This window comes from Oncorhynchus nerka, linkage group LG24, assembly GCF_034236695.1.
Source record: "Oncorhynchus nerka isolate Pitt River linkage group LG24, Oner_Uvic_2.0, whole genome shotgun sequence".
NCBI classification, from domain to species: domain Eukaryota; kingdom Metazoa; phylum Chordata; class Actinopteri; order Salmoniformes; family Salmonidae; genus Oncorhynchus; species Oncorhynchus nerka.
In genome coordinates, this window is record NC_088419.1 from 33,576,637 (window position 1) to 33,596,454 (window position 19,818).

At 39.9% G+C, this 19,818-nt stretch overlaps 1 protein-coding gene across 4 annotated transcripts in view; it reads left to right on the forward strand.

Moving 5' to 3' along the window:
• The window catches only part of itpk1a (inositol-tetrakisphosphate 1-kinase a), a 65,079-nt gene that overhangs the window by 37,419 nt on the left and 7,842 nt on the right, over positions 1-19,818 (forward strand). For all 4 annotated transcript variants that reach the window (XM_029631612.2, XM_029631610.2, XM_029631614.2 and 1 more), the window contains 6 exons: positions 4,000-4,117; positions 13,721-13,819; positions 13,966-13,997; positions 14,818-14,983; positions 17,560-17,627; positions 17,950-18,112. In XM_029631612.2, coding sequence (XP_029487472.1) covers positions 4,000-4,117; positions 13,721-13,819; positions 13,966-13,997; positions 14,818-14,983; positions 17,560-17,627; positions 17,950-18,112 — 646 coding nt within the window. The remainder of the gene's footprint in view (positions 1-3,999; positions 4,118-13,720; positions 13,820-13,965; positions 13,998-14,817; positions 14,984-17,559; positions 17,628-17,949; positions 18,113-19,818) is intronic.

The following is a 19,818-nucleotide window of genomic DNA, read 5'->3' on the forward strand; positions in this document are numbered from 1 at the left end:
TGGGCCGCCAGTTGAATAGCCGTGACTAGAGGTCGACCGATTTAATCGGAATGGCCAAATTAATTAGGGCCGATTTTCAAGTTTTCATAACAATCAGTAATCTGCTTTTTTGGAAGCCGATTATATTGCAATCCACGAGGAGACTGTGTACAGGCTGACCACCTGTTACGTGAGTGCAGGCTGCAAGGAGCCATGGTAAGTTGCTAGCTAGCATCAAACTTATTTAAAAAAAAATCAATCTTAACATAACTAGTTAACTAAACATGGTTGATATAACTAGTTTAAGTAGCTTGTCCTGTGTTGCATATAATCAATGTAAAGCCTGAAATTGTCACTTCTCTTGCGTTCAGTGTAATCAGAATCAGGGTATATTCAGCAGCTTGGGTCGCCTGGCTCGTTGCGAACTGTGTGAAGACCATTTCTTCCTAACAAAGACCGTAATTAATATACCAGAATTTTACATAATTATGACATAACATTGAAGGTTGTGCAATGTAACAGTAATATTTAGACTTAGGGTTGGTAACCGTTCGATAAAATACAGAACGGTTCCATATTTCATTGAAAGAATATACGTTTTGTTTTTGGATTTGACCATTAATGACCCAAGGCTCGTATTTGTGTGTTTATTATATTATAATTAAGTCTATGATTTGATAGAGCAGTCTGACTGAGCGGTGGTAGGCAGCAGCAGGCTTGTAAGCATTTATTCAAACTGCACTTTCCTCCATTTGCCAGCAACTTTTCGCAATGCTTGAAGCACAGCGCGGTTTATGACTTCAAGCCTATCAACTCCCAAGATTAGGCTGGCAATACTATAGTGCCTATAAGAACATCCAGAAGTCAAAGGTCTATGAAATACAAATGGTATAGAGAGAAATAGTCCTATAATAACTACAACCTAAAACTTCTTACCTGGGAATATTGAAGACTCATGTTAAAAGGAACCACCAGCTTTCATATGTTTTGAGCAATGAACTTACACGTTAGCTTTTTTACATGGCACATATTGCACTTTTACTTCTCCAACACTGTTTTTGTATTATTTAAACCAAATTGAACATTTTTCATTATTTATTTGAGACTAAATTGATTTTATTTATATATTAAGTTAAAATAAGTGTTCATTCAGTAATTGTCTTTTATTACAACGAATAACAAATTACATTTACAACAATACTGAATGAACAGTGAACACTATTTTAACTTAATATAATACATAAAATATATATATCAGCTGATTTTTGAATCGGTATCAACTTTTTTTGGTCCTCCAATAATCGGTATAGTTATCGGCGTTGAAAAAAAGTAATCGGTCGACCTCTAGCCGTGACCTAATCCGTAGGGGGGTTCGCAGGAGTAGGGGAAGATCAAAGGGTGGTGAATGTAGTGCATGTCGCCCATAGCATGTTGGGGTGGAGTACATCGGTGACCTCTCACCTTGAGTCATCTGTCCCTCACGGAGGGACCGACTAGACGGTTGCATGAGTTGTTGTGCAGAAGGTTGCTAGTTTGTCTTTCACGTGGCAGAACAGAATGCACTGTTACACTCCCTAGCATCGCAGTGAACCACATTAGCTTTCGCAACAGCTAATGGGGATCCTAATAAAATCCCAAACATTGCAAGTTGCGAATTTCGTGAGCTTTTTAGTCAGTGTCTGCTGTCCACATCTACATAAAACACATGTAATTGACTCCTTAAACTTACCCACTCCTCCAGTCCTCTTTTCTCTAGACACTATACAAACCTAGAGCTGATATATGGCATACTTTAATGCAGAATTTGTTTTCAGTTCCACATGATAAAGTCTGGTTGATTTTTAAAAGCTTGACACGTTTAATGGTCCTCAGCAGACTTGGATTTGGTTTATAGGCCTATTTTCAGCTTTATATGACTAATGACCCCCATTTAGATTCTTTAATGGTCATTAATTTGAATGTTTACCCTGGACCCCCTCATTCGTTTAAAGAGCCATTGCACTCAAATCACATTTTAGCAGATGTTTTCAGACCTCAAAAGTAGTCTGTCAGAGGGAGTCCATGTCCCAGGCCAGCTGTTTTGTAGATCCAGCTACGTGCCACAATCTAAAACTAATGGAAAAGATAAGAACTGTGTTATTTCCAGTTTGTCTGCACTTATCTTGTTTCATTTATCTGATGACATGGGATGTGGACTGCTTTTCAACATCTGACAACTTCTGACTAAAGTCAAATGTCCCTTTTAAAGGGGTTTTTAGAGTTGATATGTCTAAGGCACAGGGATTAGAGCCGAGTTGCTTTCATACAGTGAGGTACAAGAGTATTTGGACAGTGACACAACTCCAGCACATTGGATTTTAAATAATACAGTGACTGCGGTTGAGGTGCAGACTGTCAGCTTTCTTTGAGGGTATTTTCATCCATATTGGATGAACCGTTTAGAAATTACAGCACTTTTTGTAGAAAGTATTGGGACAAATTCACTAATGTCTAAAGTGGTCAAGTTTAGTATTTGGTTCCATATTCCTAGCACATAATGACATCAAGCTTGTGACTATAAACCTGTTGGATGCATTTGCAATGTGTTTATCACGTGGGATTACATTAATGTGGATGTTACCATGAGTGCGAATAATCCTGAATGAATCGTGAGTAATGTGTGAGAAAGTTAGAGGCACAAAGATCATACCCCCAAGATAGAAAAATGCTTAGCATATTTATGTTCAACTTTCTCACTCATCTTTATTCACAATTCTTTCAGAATTACCTGTAATCACGGTAGCCCCCAGATGAATGTATACCTATTTAGAAATATATTCTATTCTTACTTACAATAAGTGACTCCAAAATGACACTATACATTATTTACCATTCATTTCTATTGGGCACACAATTATCTGACACACAAACAAAACATACTACAAATGCATCTAACAAGTTTGTAGAGTCACAAGCTTGATGTAGTCATTGCATGCTAGGAATATGGGACCAAATACTAAACTTTTGATTATTTGTGAATTTGTCCCAATACTTTTGGTCCCTTAAGATGGGGGGAGACAATGCCCCAAAAATGTTTTTCTTTCAAAATGGTTACACCCGATATGGATGAAAATGGCCTCGCATTAAAGCTGACAGTCTTCACTTTAATGTCATTGTGCTGGAGTACAGACTCAAAACAACTGTCACTGTCCAAATGCCTTTGGACCTCACTGTTTACCAAAACAGACCAAGGAATGTCATAAACAAAAGGATGGTAAATTTAGCCACCTGTTTTTATATATCACATGGATTTCCCTGCGTTCTTTCATCTTGTAAACATGAGGTAATATGCAAACGCCATATGAATACATGTTTCCACCCTTAGTTGTTCCTGGAGGTGTTGCTTTACACACCTGTAGTCTCAGAAAAGCAAACAAAATTCCTCTCCTCCCTCTTCATCTCCTTTTTAAGGTTTCATTGACATTTGATGAGGGCGAAAATGGGCGCTCGAAATGGGGGAACATGCTAAATTGGCCAGTAGCCAAGCCTTTAATTTCAAATGTACTTGATTACATGGAGTTCCTTTTTGATTGTTGTAGTGCGTACAGAGATACTAATACATAAAAGCAGACATGAAAATAAATGGCCTCTACTGTGCTAGCACAAGGAAGTGGAGAACAGAACAGTACAAAAACCTTTTTGAAGTCTAACAAATAACGCTTAACTTGGAAGTCACCTGTGTACTTTCTGAAGTCTAGTATACATTTATTTAAACATTCTTCAGATTCATCAAATTAGTGGCTTTGTTGATTTTAAGGCTTGCTGAGGCTGTAATATAATTGAGAAATGTTAACATTAGGGTGCAGAATATTTTTAAACTATTTGCAATGGAAAATGAAAATGTGCGTTTCTAGGAAGTCCCGCTCAGTTTTTGGCGCCTAATAAACATGGCCTTGTGGTGTTTTTTTATTTTTAGAAAGTGTGTTGCTGCGTTGTGCACTATTGAATACATACCTGATGTTGTTTTGGGACGGTCTTCAGGATTACATCGACACCCATCCTGAAATGGTGGTTCTGGACCCGCTGCCGGCCATTAGGACATTGTTGGACCGCTGCAAGTCCTACCAGCTCATCCGCAGGCTTGAAGACTGCATGAAAGGTATAGAGACAGGACTGCCACCCAAAGTACACACACAAACTGACACGCATACACACGCTCACATACACAAACTATCACAAATCCACAGCCATGCATTCACATATCCCAAAACAAAAACACTACACAGTCACTTGCCTAGACATTCTGTTAAGCCTTTGAGTTTTACGTCATAGCATCGACATAAGTAACATTCAAATCAGTTACTCACATACTGTGTGTTATACACTTGCTCTGTTTACCTCTGGCCTGGGACTAACACACCTTTTTATAACCAGCAATGCCATCTGTGTTTGTGAGTGTATGAATTTTTGTTTCCCTTTGGGTTTGGAAAGCCCGGAATCCCAAAATACAGGAATCCCTCCCTGGCCTGTGTTCATGTTGCTACTGGCTACCTACATGAGCCTGGCACTTTCCGTAAGACTTTTGTCCTGGGTTGGATGTCAAAAGGCAGGCTTCATTTTGGGGCTTTGCACAAGGGAAATGTGTGGCTTAGGGTGGGTTTATTCACGGAGTGTGTATGAAAACTGCAGAGTGGCTCGTCCTTTGTCCTGCGCCATGGGGCATTCTCAAACTAGCTAAACAAAAGGGATCAGGGTTGAAGAGGCCGAAGGGTTAACGTTGCTAGCTGCATAGGCACATAGTGTGAATCCCAAATGAGACCCTATTTCCTACATGGTGTATTACTTTGGACAAGTGCCCTATGGGTGCTGGTCAAAAGTAGTACATTATGTAGGGAATATGGTGCAATTTGGTATGCAGTCATAGGCTCTGGCACGACAGTGTTTTATAGTCTGCTTGAAGTTGAATGAAAACTGTGTCTGTCGACTCTGTGCTCTCTTTAGGTGCTGGTACTCCATTTAAATTTTGCAGTACGTGTTCATATTTAAGAGTGAATATTTTGAGCTGCCGGTCTTCAAAAAATCGAGGTGTTTGCACCAGCCCAATTCAAACACTTGTTATCGTATGGAAGTAAGGCTAGTTTCTATGTGTACCTATTTGGAGATAATAAGTTAATAAGTAAATTAGGATAGTTTCTGTGACCAATCTATCCTCTAAATGATGGGAGAGCGGTTTACTCTGACCAGTCAATTCGGCAGAATCTATTGGTACTTTTACATCAAGTGGCACGACTTGCAAGAGACATTTTGTTTATGGGTCTAACTTAATAAACTCATTAATGTCATTTAGTTTGTACTCTCCCCTCAACTACTTGAATAATATTTAAAATACTGTTTTTAATTAAAACAACTTGATTTGAAGATGCTTTGATAAAGCCTTATGTGGTAATATGAATTATAAAACATGCTACTGTATAAGCATTCATAATAGCTCATTGCACCTTTTTTTGAGAAACTAGCTACATAGACGACTGAATACTTAGTTACCTAATACCTACAAATAAAATGATCCCTTAGTGACTCCCCTATCCAGCTGACCTCCAGGACTGAACTTCCAGAGCAAGTGCACTCGACCTGGGGTAGTGTGAGGTGAACCGTGGGTCTTGGCTCCAGCTCCACAATTCTGTTTAAAAATACCTCCGCAGCGAGCGAAGTGTTTTCTGTGGCTGTCCTTCTCCCAGGCAACCACTTCCATGGCAATTAGCCGGTAACAGTATAGACTGTAGAGAATAGGATCCTGGGAAAAAGCCGATAACACTCGCTTAAACTGTGGCTTTATGTAAGAGGCTACTTGAAGGCTTTTAGACTCCTATCAACGCACAGAATTAACATTAACTGGGTCATATCAGCGCATTACATCGTCTATTTAGCTCCAAGTTTACTCTTTTTCTTTTCTTTTTTTTTCTTTACATTTCTCTCTGGTAGGCCTAACTTTAAATGTTACTTTCCACACGATTTCCGGGCATATTACAAAGGGCCAACTTTTTGATCCCTTCATGGGTTTTAGCATTCAAGAAATATTGATTGGAATATCACCGCCAGCTATGTATGGAATGTTAATAGTCTGAGGAGTTGGTAAAATACATACAGATCTGGAACCAGTCGTTCTTATTAAACCTCTTTTAAGGATCCTCAAAATCCAATCTAGGTTGAAAGATTTTGGCTAAAAGCTACTGGTAAAAGGTGGTTAAGATCACACTTACAGTGAAGTGTAGAAGTAATATGAAAGGATCTATGCATGAGCCAGTCATCCAATCAAGGTTTGTTAGTGCTGGGCTGGAATAACCAACCCCCCCCACACACACACAGACATATACACACACGTCTGTATCTAAAAAATAAAAGATTTCCAGTGACTACTTGTTTGTAGCTGTCAGTAACTGCAGCCCTTAACTTGGTGAAACCAAGTAAAAAAGCAATAACTGATGTGGGTGCCGTTAAATCACTTTTCATTGGTCGCAAACACATTTAGCAGATGTTATTGTGAGTGTAGCGAAATGCTTGCGATCCTAGCTCCAACAGTGCAGTAATATCTAACACGCAACCATACACAAATTTTATAAAGTAAAATAATGGAATTAAGAAATACTGAAATATTAGGATGAGCAATGTCAAAGTATTCAAACCCCTTCCCATTTTGTTACGTTACAGCCTTCCTCATCAGTCTACAAACAATACCCCATAATGTCAAAGCGAAAACAGGTTCTGAGAAACATTTTCAGATTTATAAAAAATAAGATGCCTTATTCACATAAGTATTCTGACCCTTTACAATGAGACTTGAAATTGAGCTCTGGTGCATCCTGTCATCTTTGATGCTTCTACAACTTGATTGGATTCCACCTATGGCAAATTTCAATTGATTTGGAAAGGCACACACCTGTCTATGTAAGGTCCCACAGTTGACGGTGCATGTCAGAGCAAAAACCAAGCTATGAGGTCGAATGAGTTGTCCGTAGAGATCCGAGACATGATTGTGACGAGGCACAGATCTGGGGAAGGGTACCAAAAAACATGAGAAACACAAGATTATCTGGTCTGATGAAATTAAGATTGAACTCTTTGGCCTGAATGCCAAGCATCACGTCTGGAGGAAACCTGGCACCACCCCTACGGTGAAACATGGTAGTGGATGGCAGCATCATGCTGTGGGGTTGTTTTTCAGTGTCAGGGACTGGGAGACTAGTCAGGATCGAGGGAAAGATGAACAAAGCAAAATACAGAGATCCTTGATGAAAACCTGCTCCAGAGCGGTCAGGACCTCACTGGGGTGAAGGTTCACCTTCCAACAGAACAACGACCCTAAGCACAGAGCCAAGGAGTGGTTTCGGGACAAGTCTCTGAATTTCTTTGAGGGGCCCAGCCAGAGCCTGGACTTGAACCTGATCAAACATCTCTGAAGAGACCTGAAAATGGCTGTGCAGCGACGCTCCCAATCCAACCTGACAGAGCTTGAGAGGATCTGAGGAGAAGTACGGGAGAAAATCCCCAAATACAGGTGTGCCAAGCTTGTAGCGTCATACCCTAGAACACTCAAGGCTGTAATCTCTGCCAAAGGTGCTTCAACAAAGTACTGAGTAAGGGTCTGAATACTTATGTAGCATTTTTTTTTATGGGGTATTGTGTGTAGATTGAGGGACAATTTAATCAATTTTAGAATAAGGCTGTAACGTAACAAAGTCAAGGCAACGGAATACTTTCCAAATGCACTGTATGTACAGTACCAATCAAGTTTGGACACCTACTCATTCAAGGTTTTTTCTTTATTTTTACTATTTTCTACATTGTAAAATAATAGTGAAGACATTAACTGAAATAACACATATGGAAACATGTAGTAACCAAAAAAGTGTTTCAACAAATCTAAATATATTTGAGATTCTTCAAAGTATCCACCCTTTGCCTTGATGACAGCTTTGCACACTCTTGGCATCCTCTCAACCAGATTCATGAGGAATGTTTTTCCAACAGCCTTGAAGTAGTTCCCACATGCTGAGTACTTGTTGGCTGCTGTTCCTTCACTCTGCGGTCCAACTCCTCCCAAACCATCTCAATTGGGTTGAGGTCGGGTGGTTGTGTAGGCCAGGTCATCTGATGCAGCACTCCATCACTATCCTTGGTCAAATAGCCCTTACATAGCCTGGAGGTGTGTTTTGAATCATTGTCTTGCTGAAAATCTAATGATAGTCCCACTAGGCGCAAACCGGTTGGAGGCGTATCGCTGCAGAATGCTGTGGTAGCCATGCTGGTAAAGTGTATCTTGAATTCTAAATAAATTATTGACAGTGTCACCATCTACTCTCAGTTTCAAAAATACAGTGGTTGAAACCAAAAATCTAAATTTGGACTCATCAAACCATTCATATTAAGGGGCTAGAAGCATCTTCTATGGTGAGCTACCGAGTGGCTAGGACAGTCAAGCCCCCATACTATTGTGGAGGACTTAATTCTTCCTGCTTCCGTGAATATGACTGGGACAGTGCTGGGGGGAAAAGCCCAAAAAACTATTCAGACAATGTCTTCATAAAAAACTTTCACTATGCATCAGTGACATGAGATGTTTTGAAACCATTACTATATTAAATGTTTGGGACAGATTTCCACAGGTCTAATGTCCATTGCTCGTGTTTCATGGCCCAACCAAGTCTCTTCTTAATGGTGTCCTTTTTAGTAGTGGTTTCTTTGCTGCAATTCGACCATGAAGGCCTGACTCATGCAGTTTCCTCTGAGCAGTTGATGTTGAGAAGTGTCTGTTACTTGAACTCTGAAGCGCAGTTAACTCTAATGAACTTATCCTCTGCAGCAGAGGTAACTCTGGCTCTTCCTTTCCTGTGGCGGTCCTCGTGAGAGCCAGTTTCATCATAGCGCTTAATGGTTTTTGCAACTGCAGTTGAAGAAACTTTCAAAGTTCTTGAAATTTTCCGTGTTGACTGACCATGTCAAAAGTAATGATGGAATGTCGTTTCTTTTTGCTTATTTGAGCTGTTATTGCCATTATATGGACTTGGTCTTTTTACCTAATTGGGCTATCTTTTGTGTAACACCCTTGTCACAACACAACTGATTGGTTCAAATGCATTAAGAAGGAAAGAAATTGCACTAATTAACGTTTAACAAGGCACACCTGTTAATTCAAATGCATTCCAGGTGAATAACTCATGGAGCTGGTTGAGAGTGCCTTGATGACATCTTTGCACACTCTTGGCAAAGGGTGGCTACTTTGAAGAATATTAAATGTATTTACATTTGTTTAACACTTTGCAGGGGTTACTGCATGATTCCATATGTGTTATTTCATAGTTTTGTTTTGTTCACTATTATTCCTCAATGTAGAAAATAGTAAAAATACAGAAACCCTAGAATGAGTGTGTCCAAACCTTTGACTGGTTGTGTGTGTGTTGTGTATGGAATATGTAGATGTCATATATCCATATTATCTATCTGAAGAATAGTATATGTACAGCAATATTTAAATGAGAGGCCTTGACTAGAATACAGTGTATATACTTATGAAGTGGGTTAAACAGTATGTAAACATTATTCAAGGAACCAGTGTTCCATGACTATGTATATAGGGCAACAGTCTCTAAGGTGCATAGTAGAGTAACTGGGTGGTAGCTGGCTAGACAGTGACTAAGTTCAGGGAAGGGTACTGGGCAGAAGCCGGTGGCTGTTTAACAGGGATGGCCTTGAGATAGAAGCTGTTTCTCAGTCCCAGCTTTGATGCACATGTACTGACATCGCCTTCTGGATGGCTGCTTTTTTCCTTGGTTTCACAAACTTTCTCCATTTACCGAACTCCCTCATTCTCCAACACTTGTCCACTTGATAAAGCATCTCAATAATGTACAGTTACTGGTCTTTTGCTTTTTAGGGCAGAACTGTTAGCTGGCTAAGTCCTTGATCTTGGCCGGGATTCAATCTAAGGCGTGCAATCGAAGGTCACTATACAACTGACAATGCACCTTTTTTAAAGGCATTTTCCTTGACGTTTATGGAGACCGCGCATACTAGCTGAACTGTAAAATGAACTTTTAAGAGTAGGTTATAGCATTGAATCCCTGCCCTTGTTTTGTGATATTAACCGTCTCAACTATCATTGCCCAGTATTAACACACCTGGTACAGGTAAGAGCTTGATGAATAGTCGAGTAGTAGTTGAAAAATGTGTGCTTGTGATGGGCTGGAACAAAAATGTGCAACTCTGGGGGTATTTCAGAGGTACAGCGAGATGGCAAGCTGCCACTCTGAAATGCTTGTACGTATTTCCAGGTTCAGAAAAAAAGCTCAATCTGAAGCTAATATCTCATCACTTTGAACAATCTGACTATTTTACCATACCAGCTTTTTTTTGTATATGTCCCCTCCAAAATTATTGTCAAACTTGATGATAAATATGAGCAAAAAAGACTGTAGAAATACTGAGCTATATTGTATGCTCATTTTAATCATCTATATATTTTTTTCATTTCACAATTAGACAGACATGAAAAACAACAGGTACTCTAGTAAAACAACATGTTTAATAAGTAATACCTTTATTCTCTTAAAGATTCAGGTAACTGTCAAAATAAAGTAAACACCAACATAATATCTTAATAGGGTGTTGGTTCACCACGAGTTGCCAGAACAGCGTCAATGTGCCTTGGCATAGATTCAATTTACTTTGTACCCCTAATTTACTCAAGTGTTTCCTTTAGTTTGGCAGTTACATGTCGGTGTCAAAATTATAACATTCTTATAAATAAAATCAAACAATTACATTTGCATACAAATGCTATTTGAAGTATTCTCATTTTAAGGAACTGTATTGTGGTATTCCATGGTTTCTTGTTTCACTGGGCTATAAATATTAGGTAACACTTAAGTAAAATCCTTTTGGTCATCCATCACATTGGGGAAAAGGCAAAGAACTCACAAACGAAAAGTGTCATGGTTGTTGTCCTTTATAAATCAAGCAATGGGTACCCAAAAATTGCCAAATAAAATAACACTTACCAGTATTAGCGCAATATTTAAGAGGTTTAAAACCACTGGATCAATGGTAAAATTACCTGGCATTGGACGCAAGTGTATCTTGTCCGCACGCACAGTGAGGAAGATTGTTTGGGAAGCAAAGAAAAATCCAGGAGCCAAAGTTGGAGAATTTCAGAACTTGGCCTCATCTTCAGGTCTCCAAATCTACAATTACACTCCACCTCCATGCCAATACACTATTTGGAAGGGTTGCCAGAAAAAAAGCCTATGAGAGCAACCGACAAATGTGAATGCCTGGAGTTTGCTGAACGGATTTGGCATTTGGATTGGAACTGGGTGATGTGGTCATATGAGACACAAATAGAGCTCTTTATTAGGAGGTATAAAACATGTTCAATTAAAACCCACCAATACCTAGTCATGATTCCTGCATTTTCACAGACCAGGTTTTGGGTCTGTGTGAATGGTTATCTGCTTTTTTTGCAGGTACATTAATTAACACTTCCATTGTGTAACACTTCCCTAATTTGAAATGCAAACAGCCCCATGATTTAACACACCCCACGCTTCCCAATTTGCCAGTTATATGTATAATGGGTATACATGTAAATAAGGGGCTATTTGAAAGGGGATCATATAAATGTTGCCTTATATTTCTAAAATGGGTAGTAGAGGTTATTTATTCAATCCGGAGTCAGGCTTTACATGTCAAGTGGACTTGAAGGATATTTGGTTGTTAAACCCGCCAATGATACTCCGGGCAGGCTCAATTAAATACTTGAAGTGTGCAAAGAATATGTCCACTGTTGTGCCAAAATGTCAGCAGTCAAGTTTTCAAGATGGAGCACTTAATCCTGCAATGGTCGATTTAATTGGGAACCTTGTGGATTGTGAGGATGGAAGACTATCCTCTTACATGAACCCCTTAAAGACATTCTCCGGTACTTTGGCGACTAGTATGATCTACGAGCAGAATTGACTGTTTTAGCTACCTCAGTTAGCCAAGAATCCCTAGTTTGAAAGTAACTGTTTTCTGGAAGCTGTGTGGCACCATTTCCCCTACATTTATTCCACATGGTACAGTCCCCTAACAATTTGAGTTTTAGCCAATGTGCTTCAGCCCCTTGCCTTTTGAGTGACGGCTAGCAAGACACAGCTAGATATCTATCTCAACGAGTGAGAGTGCAATCTTTCTGTGTCTGTCTGCATAGTGTTGCATCTGTTGCCCCGTTTCCATCATGACATATTTAATTAAGCCGTACGTAATCTTTACGGATAAGTGTAATGTTTGTAACGCAGGATGAAGGAGAGCCGGTCTCTCGTCAGAGATTTGCATTTATTTGGGGAGATTGCAAAATATGACCTTTTCAATCAAGACATGATAAATATATTGTTTCCAGTGAACATAAAACGTTTTTTTTTTGTTTTGTTTTTAAAAAACTTGTTTCTCGAACTTTATAGCAAGTCAAGCTAGCTTGTACTGCTAGCTAACTAGGTTGAAGATGCCATTGTAGCTAGCAACCTCCAATTAAAAATAGTCATTACCTGCACAAACTTACACGAGGCTAGTCATATAATTGGCACGACAGCCAATGTGTAATTAACGTTATGATTTAAAATTGTACTCACTTATAGGAATGGTTAATTGTTTGCAAGTTGCTAGCTATCCCATAAAGCCATCACCGAAAACCATATTTTAATCCTGTGGTTTGGTAACTTCCTGTTCTTCGTCAGACTCTGGCTGGACTGAAGATGATGCAAAGTTAGAAAAATGTCAAAGTATGTGGCGTCTGTCTCGCAAAGGAGCCTTCAACCGCAAGGGGGCGTTGCTTTTCCAATCCTTTGTGGATGTCCCCATTTGAAAGGCATGACATCCGGCGCAATGATCGGAGTGCTCATAGGTAATGTGAATGAGGCTTGTGTTTGTGAAGGCTCTATGCCCCAAGGCCCTCGTATGTCTTGGGGTCTTTGTATGGCTGGGTGACAAGGCTTGTAGTCATGGCGTCCTTGCTAAGAGGTGCCCCACTGTCTGTCCCTGGCTTATAAAAACACATACTGAAACGGAGGCCGAGGGTCACAGTGAGCAAATATAAACATACCACTGGATGCCTAGATGACGCCCAGAGGATGAGAGGGCGAGAGAAAGAGATAAAGGAAAATAGTTGTGGGGAGAAAGGTATGGAGGGAGAGGAGAGATTACAACCTCAACTGAGAATGAAAGGGTTGGTGGAGACAAACCACAAAGAAAGATTGAAAATGTTGCAAAGCAGACCTTTTGCGTGCTCTGCTAGAAACAGCTGCACCAAAGACGGCGGGACTCGAAGCCATCACAGCTGAACGGCTCCCTTGAGACCTTGGAAGGAAGATGAGATATTGGAGAGAGCTGTAGCAGTTGACCTTTTTAGTGTGATTTAAAGTAATTGTTTTCACGCAGTCTCTACTCCAACAGACAAGCACATGGTTAAACGCATAGCACAGCAAAGGATTGTTGCATCTTCTCGAACTGATTTTAAGACTTATTTTCAACTTAGTTTCACTCCCCCTAAGTTTATGATTTTATGACGCTCGGGTATGTAGTCGTATTTACACACAAACACTTAAAAAAATAAAAATCTCCTTCCTTTTCTACGTACTTACATTATTAAGGAATTTATACAAATACGCATGATTATAGTAAACGGTATAGTGATGGCAAGGATAGAATAACAAGATCTCCCTCTTTCCTCTAGATGAAAGGATCTGCTCTCCTCCCTTCATGGTTCTAAGGAGTGAGTGTGGAACCGACACTCTCAAACACATCCAGAAACATGGCATTACCTTCCCTTTCAGTACGTAAGATCACATTCTCTACATGTTTGGTTACCAGAACATTTCTGGAGACTTCTACAGGGTCTCTTCTAAAAAAATTAAAGTCTAGCTTAATTTTCTTTGCTTGACTGAATAGAATGACATCCTAATCTTTTCACCTCCACAGTTTGTAAAACTCCAAACTCCAACTCCCATGAGGTAAGTTATTTGATTTTATATTACAATATCCCATTTATGCCTGCATTGACTTAATTGAAATTAAATTTGCCCCAACCCTGACTTCATCCTGTCCTTATGTTAACTCCCCTCACAATCACTACCTACTCTTGTGAAAGCTTTTAGCAATATTGACCTAAAGGGAAATTCAAGACCATAATGTCACTAATGAGTGATGGCATTACGAGTTGGGTCTGAGTAAGCCTACAATGAGGTAGTCATGTGCTTTTGTCATTGTGTACTCAGACTCGCCTTGGTCATAAAAATAGGTTGGGTTGACAGGCTTCTGTTAAACTGCTTGTAATATAATAGTGGTTCAGAATATGTGTGGATTGTAAAAGAATCACTAGACATTGGATTGTCCACACCTTTTTTGTGTAGATTTCTACCAAAGAGGAAATCTCAAAACAAAATCATATATGGGGTATTAGTGTCCTCTATCTGGTGGGGAAACATTGCGGCGCTGATCATTTTATTGAGAACATGGCAGAACATTTGTAGTTATTGCACAAAAATGTTTATTATATTTGGTTTTGAGGATCTTTCAAATCATTTAACTTGGCTGGTGCAATAAACTAATGGAATAGTCCCAAAAGTGCTAATCTCACTCACCTGGTACTCCAGATATGGCTCAATCAAAATCAATGTATTTCAGAGAAGACAAATACAATATGAGTACAGCTGAATGAGGTCAGACAGTAGATTCTACCCATCACTGAACTGACAGAGGGATAACAAGGGAGGATAGATGATGTTGAATGAACAGATGCACGAGTCTTGCATGTTATTCCCCCCCCAATAGATGGCCATCATCTTCAGTGAGGAGGACCTGAAGGATGTTAAGCCCCCGTGTGTGATCCAGAACTTCATTAACCACGATGCTGTACTCTACAAGGTGTATGTGGTGGGAGAGGCCTACTATGTGGTGGAGAGGCCTTCTATCAGAAACTTCCCTTCTGGACCTGCAGGTCAGATATGCCCAATTCCCAGCTTCAAGATGTACTCATTCCTAACAGCTTACAACACACAGACCCTGCCTCCTATACACTAAAATGGTATTGAAGTAAACATGAACATTTCACCCTATTCCCATGTTTCTTATACCTATTCAATCTTTTCAAATCGACATGAAGTACGTAGGAGTTAGGGCTATTTTTTCTGTATTAGGCCATAGGGTTGGGCGGTACCCAGATTTTCATACCGTTTCTGGGGTATACGGTATTACTAAATGTGCACACAAGGGGCGCTATTTCAACAACAGAAACCACAAAACAATTTAGGCAACAGGGATCTTGATCCAGAAGGGGATTGAATACCTCTGCTGAGCTTGACATCGAGCCACTAGGCTTGCAAGTTAGCTAACTAAATGCATAGCTGGAGCCCTGAGCTGCATATAATTTATTTGACACATCTTAGATTTTTTATAGTTATACTTAAGAAACGTTTTTTGTTTGTTTTACGTTATTGGAATCATAGTGTCGCTGTTTTGAAATACCCCAGTAGACTGTATATAGACTGCCCAAGCCAGATACTGAGTCTACTCAAGCCACCTTACCTGAACTCATAACAGATCCATTTAGCCCAACCCTGCCCTATTCTAACCCAACTTGAGCGTGTCCCATTTCAAATGTCGGAGTATAGAGTAGGTTTCAATTGTGCGTTTTTGAATAGAGAAGTGTTAAAAGCACAGATGGTGTCCGAGTTGAAGTGGACGCTAAAAGTCCCCTCACCAGCTTATCGAAGTTTGCATCTGAAATAGCACCCTATTCTCATGCATTACTTTTAACCAGAGTCAGTGCACTATATAGGGAGTAGGTGCCACTTCAGAATTGCCCCGTTTCTTAGAGACCGCTGTAAACTGGCACATTACCTTATAAAGACACTTGATTTACCACCGTTTATAAACATGTCCTCTGTTTAAGCACGGCATGGTGCCACATGCCAAGTTAAATGACCGTTAATGGGATTTCCGAGTTGCTCCGTTTGACGCAAAGCACCGCTGATGCATTCCCAAACAATTCCCTGCTTTGTGTCAATGTTCGTGCCCATCCCGTGTTTGTGTATAGGTTCAATTTCCCCGGCTCACTGAGCAAGGTATTCATCAGCATGTGAGTCACTCACAGGAGTACAGTCATCAGAGTGGATCAGACTTTTAGTTGAATCTGCATGGTCATTTCTGCCCCCTGCTGTGCTAATGCTAAACTGACACACAAAAAACATCCTTCTGCTTAAAGAGTTAATATCCCTCTTTTTTTATTTTTTTTTGGCAGTTTACAACAACAGCCTATGGCAGGGGTTTTCAAATCTCTCCTCGGGGACCCCCAGCCATTCCATGTATTTGAACTATTTAAAGGGCTAGCACACCTGATTCAACTTGTTAACTAATTATCAGGACCTTGATTTGGTAAATCAGTTACCTGAATTAGTTCAGGGCTGTAACAAAATTGAGACTTGTCTGGGGGGTCCCTAAGGAGAGATTTGAAAACCGCTTCCTTATGGAAGTTTGAAATGAACTGAAACTTTAGTGGACCACCAATAGCTCTTGAGTAGTTGACTCAGGTGTGTTGGTCTTCAAGCCTTGAAGACTGACAGGACATTGTATTTTTAATTGAGAGAGCTAGTCATTTTAGTAGACATTTTTTATTTTCTACTCTATCAGAAATTGGCATTAGAGGTAAAATGTGTACTTTTAGCAATGTCCACATTGGGAAACTGTAATGTACCTCCAGGCTCTGATCAGGCCCTACACCCAAACAAGGGCACTGCGTTCATCCACCTCTGGCCTGCTCGCCTCCCTACCACTGAGGAAGTACAGTTCCCGCTCAGCCCAGTCAAAACTGTTCGCTGCTCTGGCCCCCCAATGGTGGAACAAACTCCCTCACGACGCCAGGACAGCGGAGTCAATCACCACCTTCTGGAGACACCTGAAACCCCACCTCTTTAAGGAATACCTAGGATAGGATAAAGTAATCCTTCTCACCCCTCCCCTCCCTTAAAAGATTTAGATGCACTATTGTAAAGTGGCTGTTCCACTGGATGTCATAAGGTGAATGCACCAATTTGTAAGTCGCTCTGGATAAGAGCGTCTGCTAAATGACTTAAATGTAAATGTAACATTTCCACCTGCAACTCGCCTCAACTTTCAATTGCATACCAGTAGAATCAAAGGAATATACATCCACAGGAGTTTAAACATACTTTTTAGAATACAGTGTGACACGGCAATTAGCATTTTTACTGCAAATTAACAATTTGGCAACTAGACGATACATCTGGTGTGTGTGTGTGTGTGTATACGCAACTTACTGAATTACAGTTGGTTCTCATTTACGAGGATGACGATAGCAAAAACGTTAGCAATACAAAACTACTTCCCGTTCTTGCAACTGATATTTTGGGGATTATGATCAGGTAAAAAGCAGAACTAAGCCATGTGTGGCTAAAATGTTACATGTAGCAACTTTAATTTAATGTGGCTGTTCTGTGACTTCATTAGTGTCTGTTCTTTACAAACCTAGTCAACTGCCTGGTTTCTGTTTTCCAGAGAGAAAACCCATTTTTTTCCACAGTCACGATGTGTCCAAGCCAGAGTGTGCTTCCGACCTGAATTCTGTAAGTGAAAGCTCAGACCAAAACCTATTCTGAAAATGTGCACAGCCATTTTGATTGACAAAATATGGGCAATATTTTTTAAATAGTTTTGTTCTTGCTTTGTCAGGGCCTTGCTATATATTCATTTTTTTTTCAAGTGTCTCTTAATTGGTACAACGGCATTCACAGACCTGACCGTCTGTCCACCTCTCGCTCTTCCTCTAGTGTAGCCTTGCAATTTGTGTTGGTACTAACAGCATAACCAGAATTGATCTTGTCAACTTTCCCTCTTTACTATGTCTGTCTTTACGTCCATCTTTCTATTTGTCTGGATGGTGTGTAGAGGGACAATGTGGAGGGGGTGTCCAGGGTGCCTATCGACGACGTCATCAGGGAGATCTCCAGGTGTCTGCGGCGGGAACTGGATGTGTCCCTGTTTGGCGTCGACATAATCATCAGCAACCAGACAGGGCAGCATGCAGTCATTGACATCAACGCATTTCCAGGTACGTGCCATTCTCATATTTCCACAGGGTGCAGTGGCGGTGGTGTCATTCAATGGACCTACTTCAAGCTGCAGCTATGGTGTTCAAAAATCAGATGGCGTATGAAGCGGTTGTTGTCCATTAAAGTTAAGTTCTACCATTTTTAAATGAAGAGAATTAATCAACTGAAAAGTTCAACTTTCATATGCCAAACCTTAAACATCTTAGTTTTTTTGTTAACGTCTTGTGACAGCAGCCACACTGACTTATTATACATGTAGTTATTCTCTTACACAGCTTAAGCTAGAAACGGCATTTAAACTTTAAAACGTGTGGACTGGTCAGGACCAGTGTGTTTGCATACTATTTGGATAATATTGAAGCTATTAAACTCCCATTGTTAAACTCCCATGACTTCCACATTTCTAGTCACTGTAAAAAAATATACACCTACTTTTACCACTTTCCCAACAACTTAGAATAAATATTTTCTACCAGGGATTTGACAAATGTTTTTCAAGAGCGAAAAAAATAAGGTAATGAAATAACATTCAAATGTATGTTTAGTGTTTGAACTAAAGATTGTTTAAAATATAATTAGTTTATTTCTTTATTAAACAAGATCCCCATGTTTAGTCCTGTGAAAATGTCCTACTATAATTTGCTATATTTATACTTTCCTGTAAATGTCTCTAAAAATATATTTTCATAATTTACTGACCATTTCAGATGCATTCACATTGAGAAATGCAAATTAATGATATCTTGCAAGCAGACATTGTGGTTCTCACTGTTTTTTTGGGAACTTCTTAAAATTAATTTCCCATTAAAAAAAAAATGTACACAAAAAAACATTCAAATAATTGTGTCTTTAGTGGGGGGCAGTATTGCTCTAACTGGAAGCATTTGGTAATGGATAATAGAAGCTGAAATTGTATGACACAAGGTTTTAAAGGAACACTTGGATTCAAACAACAACAAAAAAGCATACCCCTCGCCACTTTCTCTGGTGGTAGACAGCTTGTCTGCAGCTAGAGAAACACAACCACTCAGATTCATAGACTGAGCTGTGGATGCAATGATTGCTCATTCATGAGATCAAACTCATATATGTTTTTTCACCAATCTCTGATTGCCCCTTTAATTCCAGAGGGCAGGCTTTGAAAGCTATTGTGAAGTCATTAAGCAGATCTTAAGTTATGCTGTATATAACCACATGCTAAGTATTTGTTTGGCAGGTACATGGTAACTAACATGCATCATCAAAATGCATCATCATCTGATTGCGAAAATGCATCATACGGGCCAGATTTCAGTATTTTGAAAGTTGAACCTGATTTCTGACATGCAACAAATGTGGGACTATATCAACAATAGACTAAAATGTTTTTTTGTGTGAAGTTTTCATTTAAGCTAGCTCTGCTAGCTTGCGACAAGGCAAGCTAACCATGCAATCCTACCTGCCTCACGGTATTGTGGTATTGCTGGTGTAGAAATGTATTCTACCTCTTGGTCACCCCTCCGGTTAGCTAGCTAGTGTGACTCAGCCCAAGCCTTGCATTATGGGCTAGCCATCTCGGCTGGCTCACTGCAAAGCAAGCTAACAATGCGTTTCTACCTGCCACACGGTAATACTGCTGGCTATCCCCTTTGCCTAGTTTAGCTTGCGTTTGCTTCGCCTAAGCGGTTGATCCAGCCACATGGCTCTTCTGGTCGGCTGAAGGCTA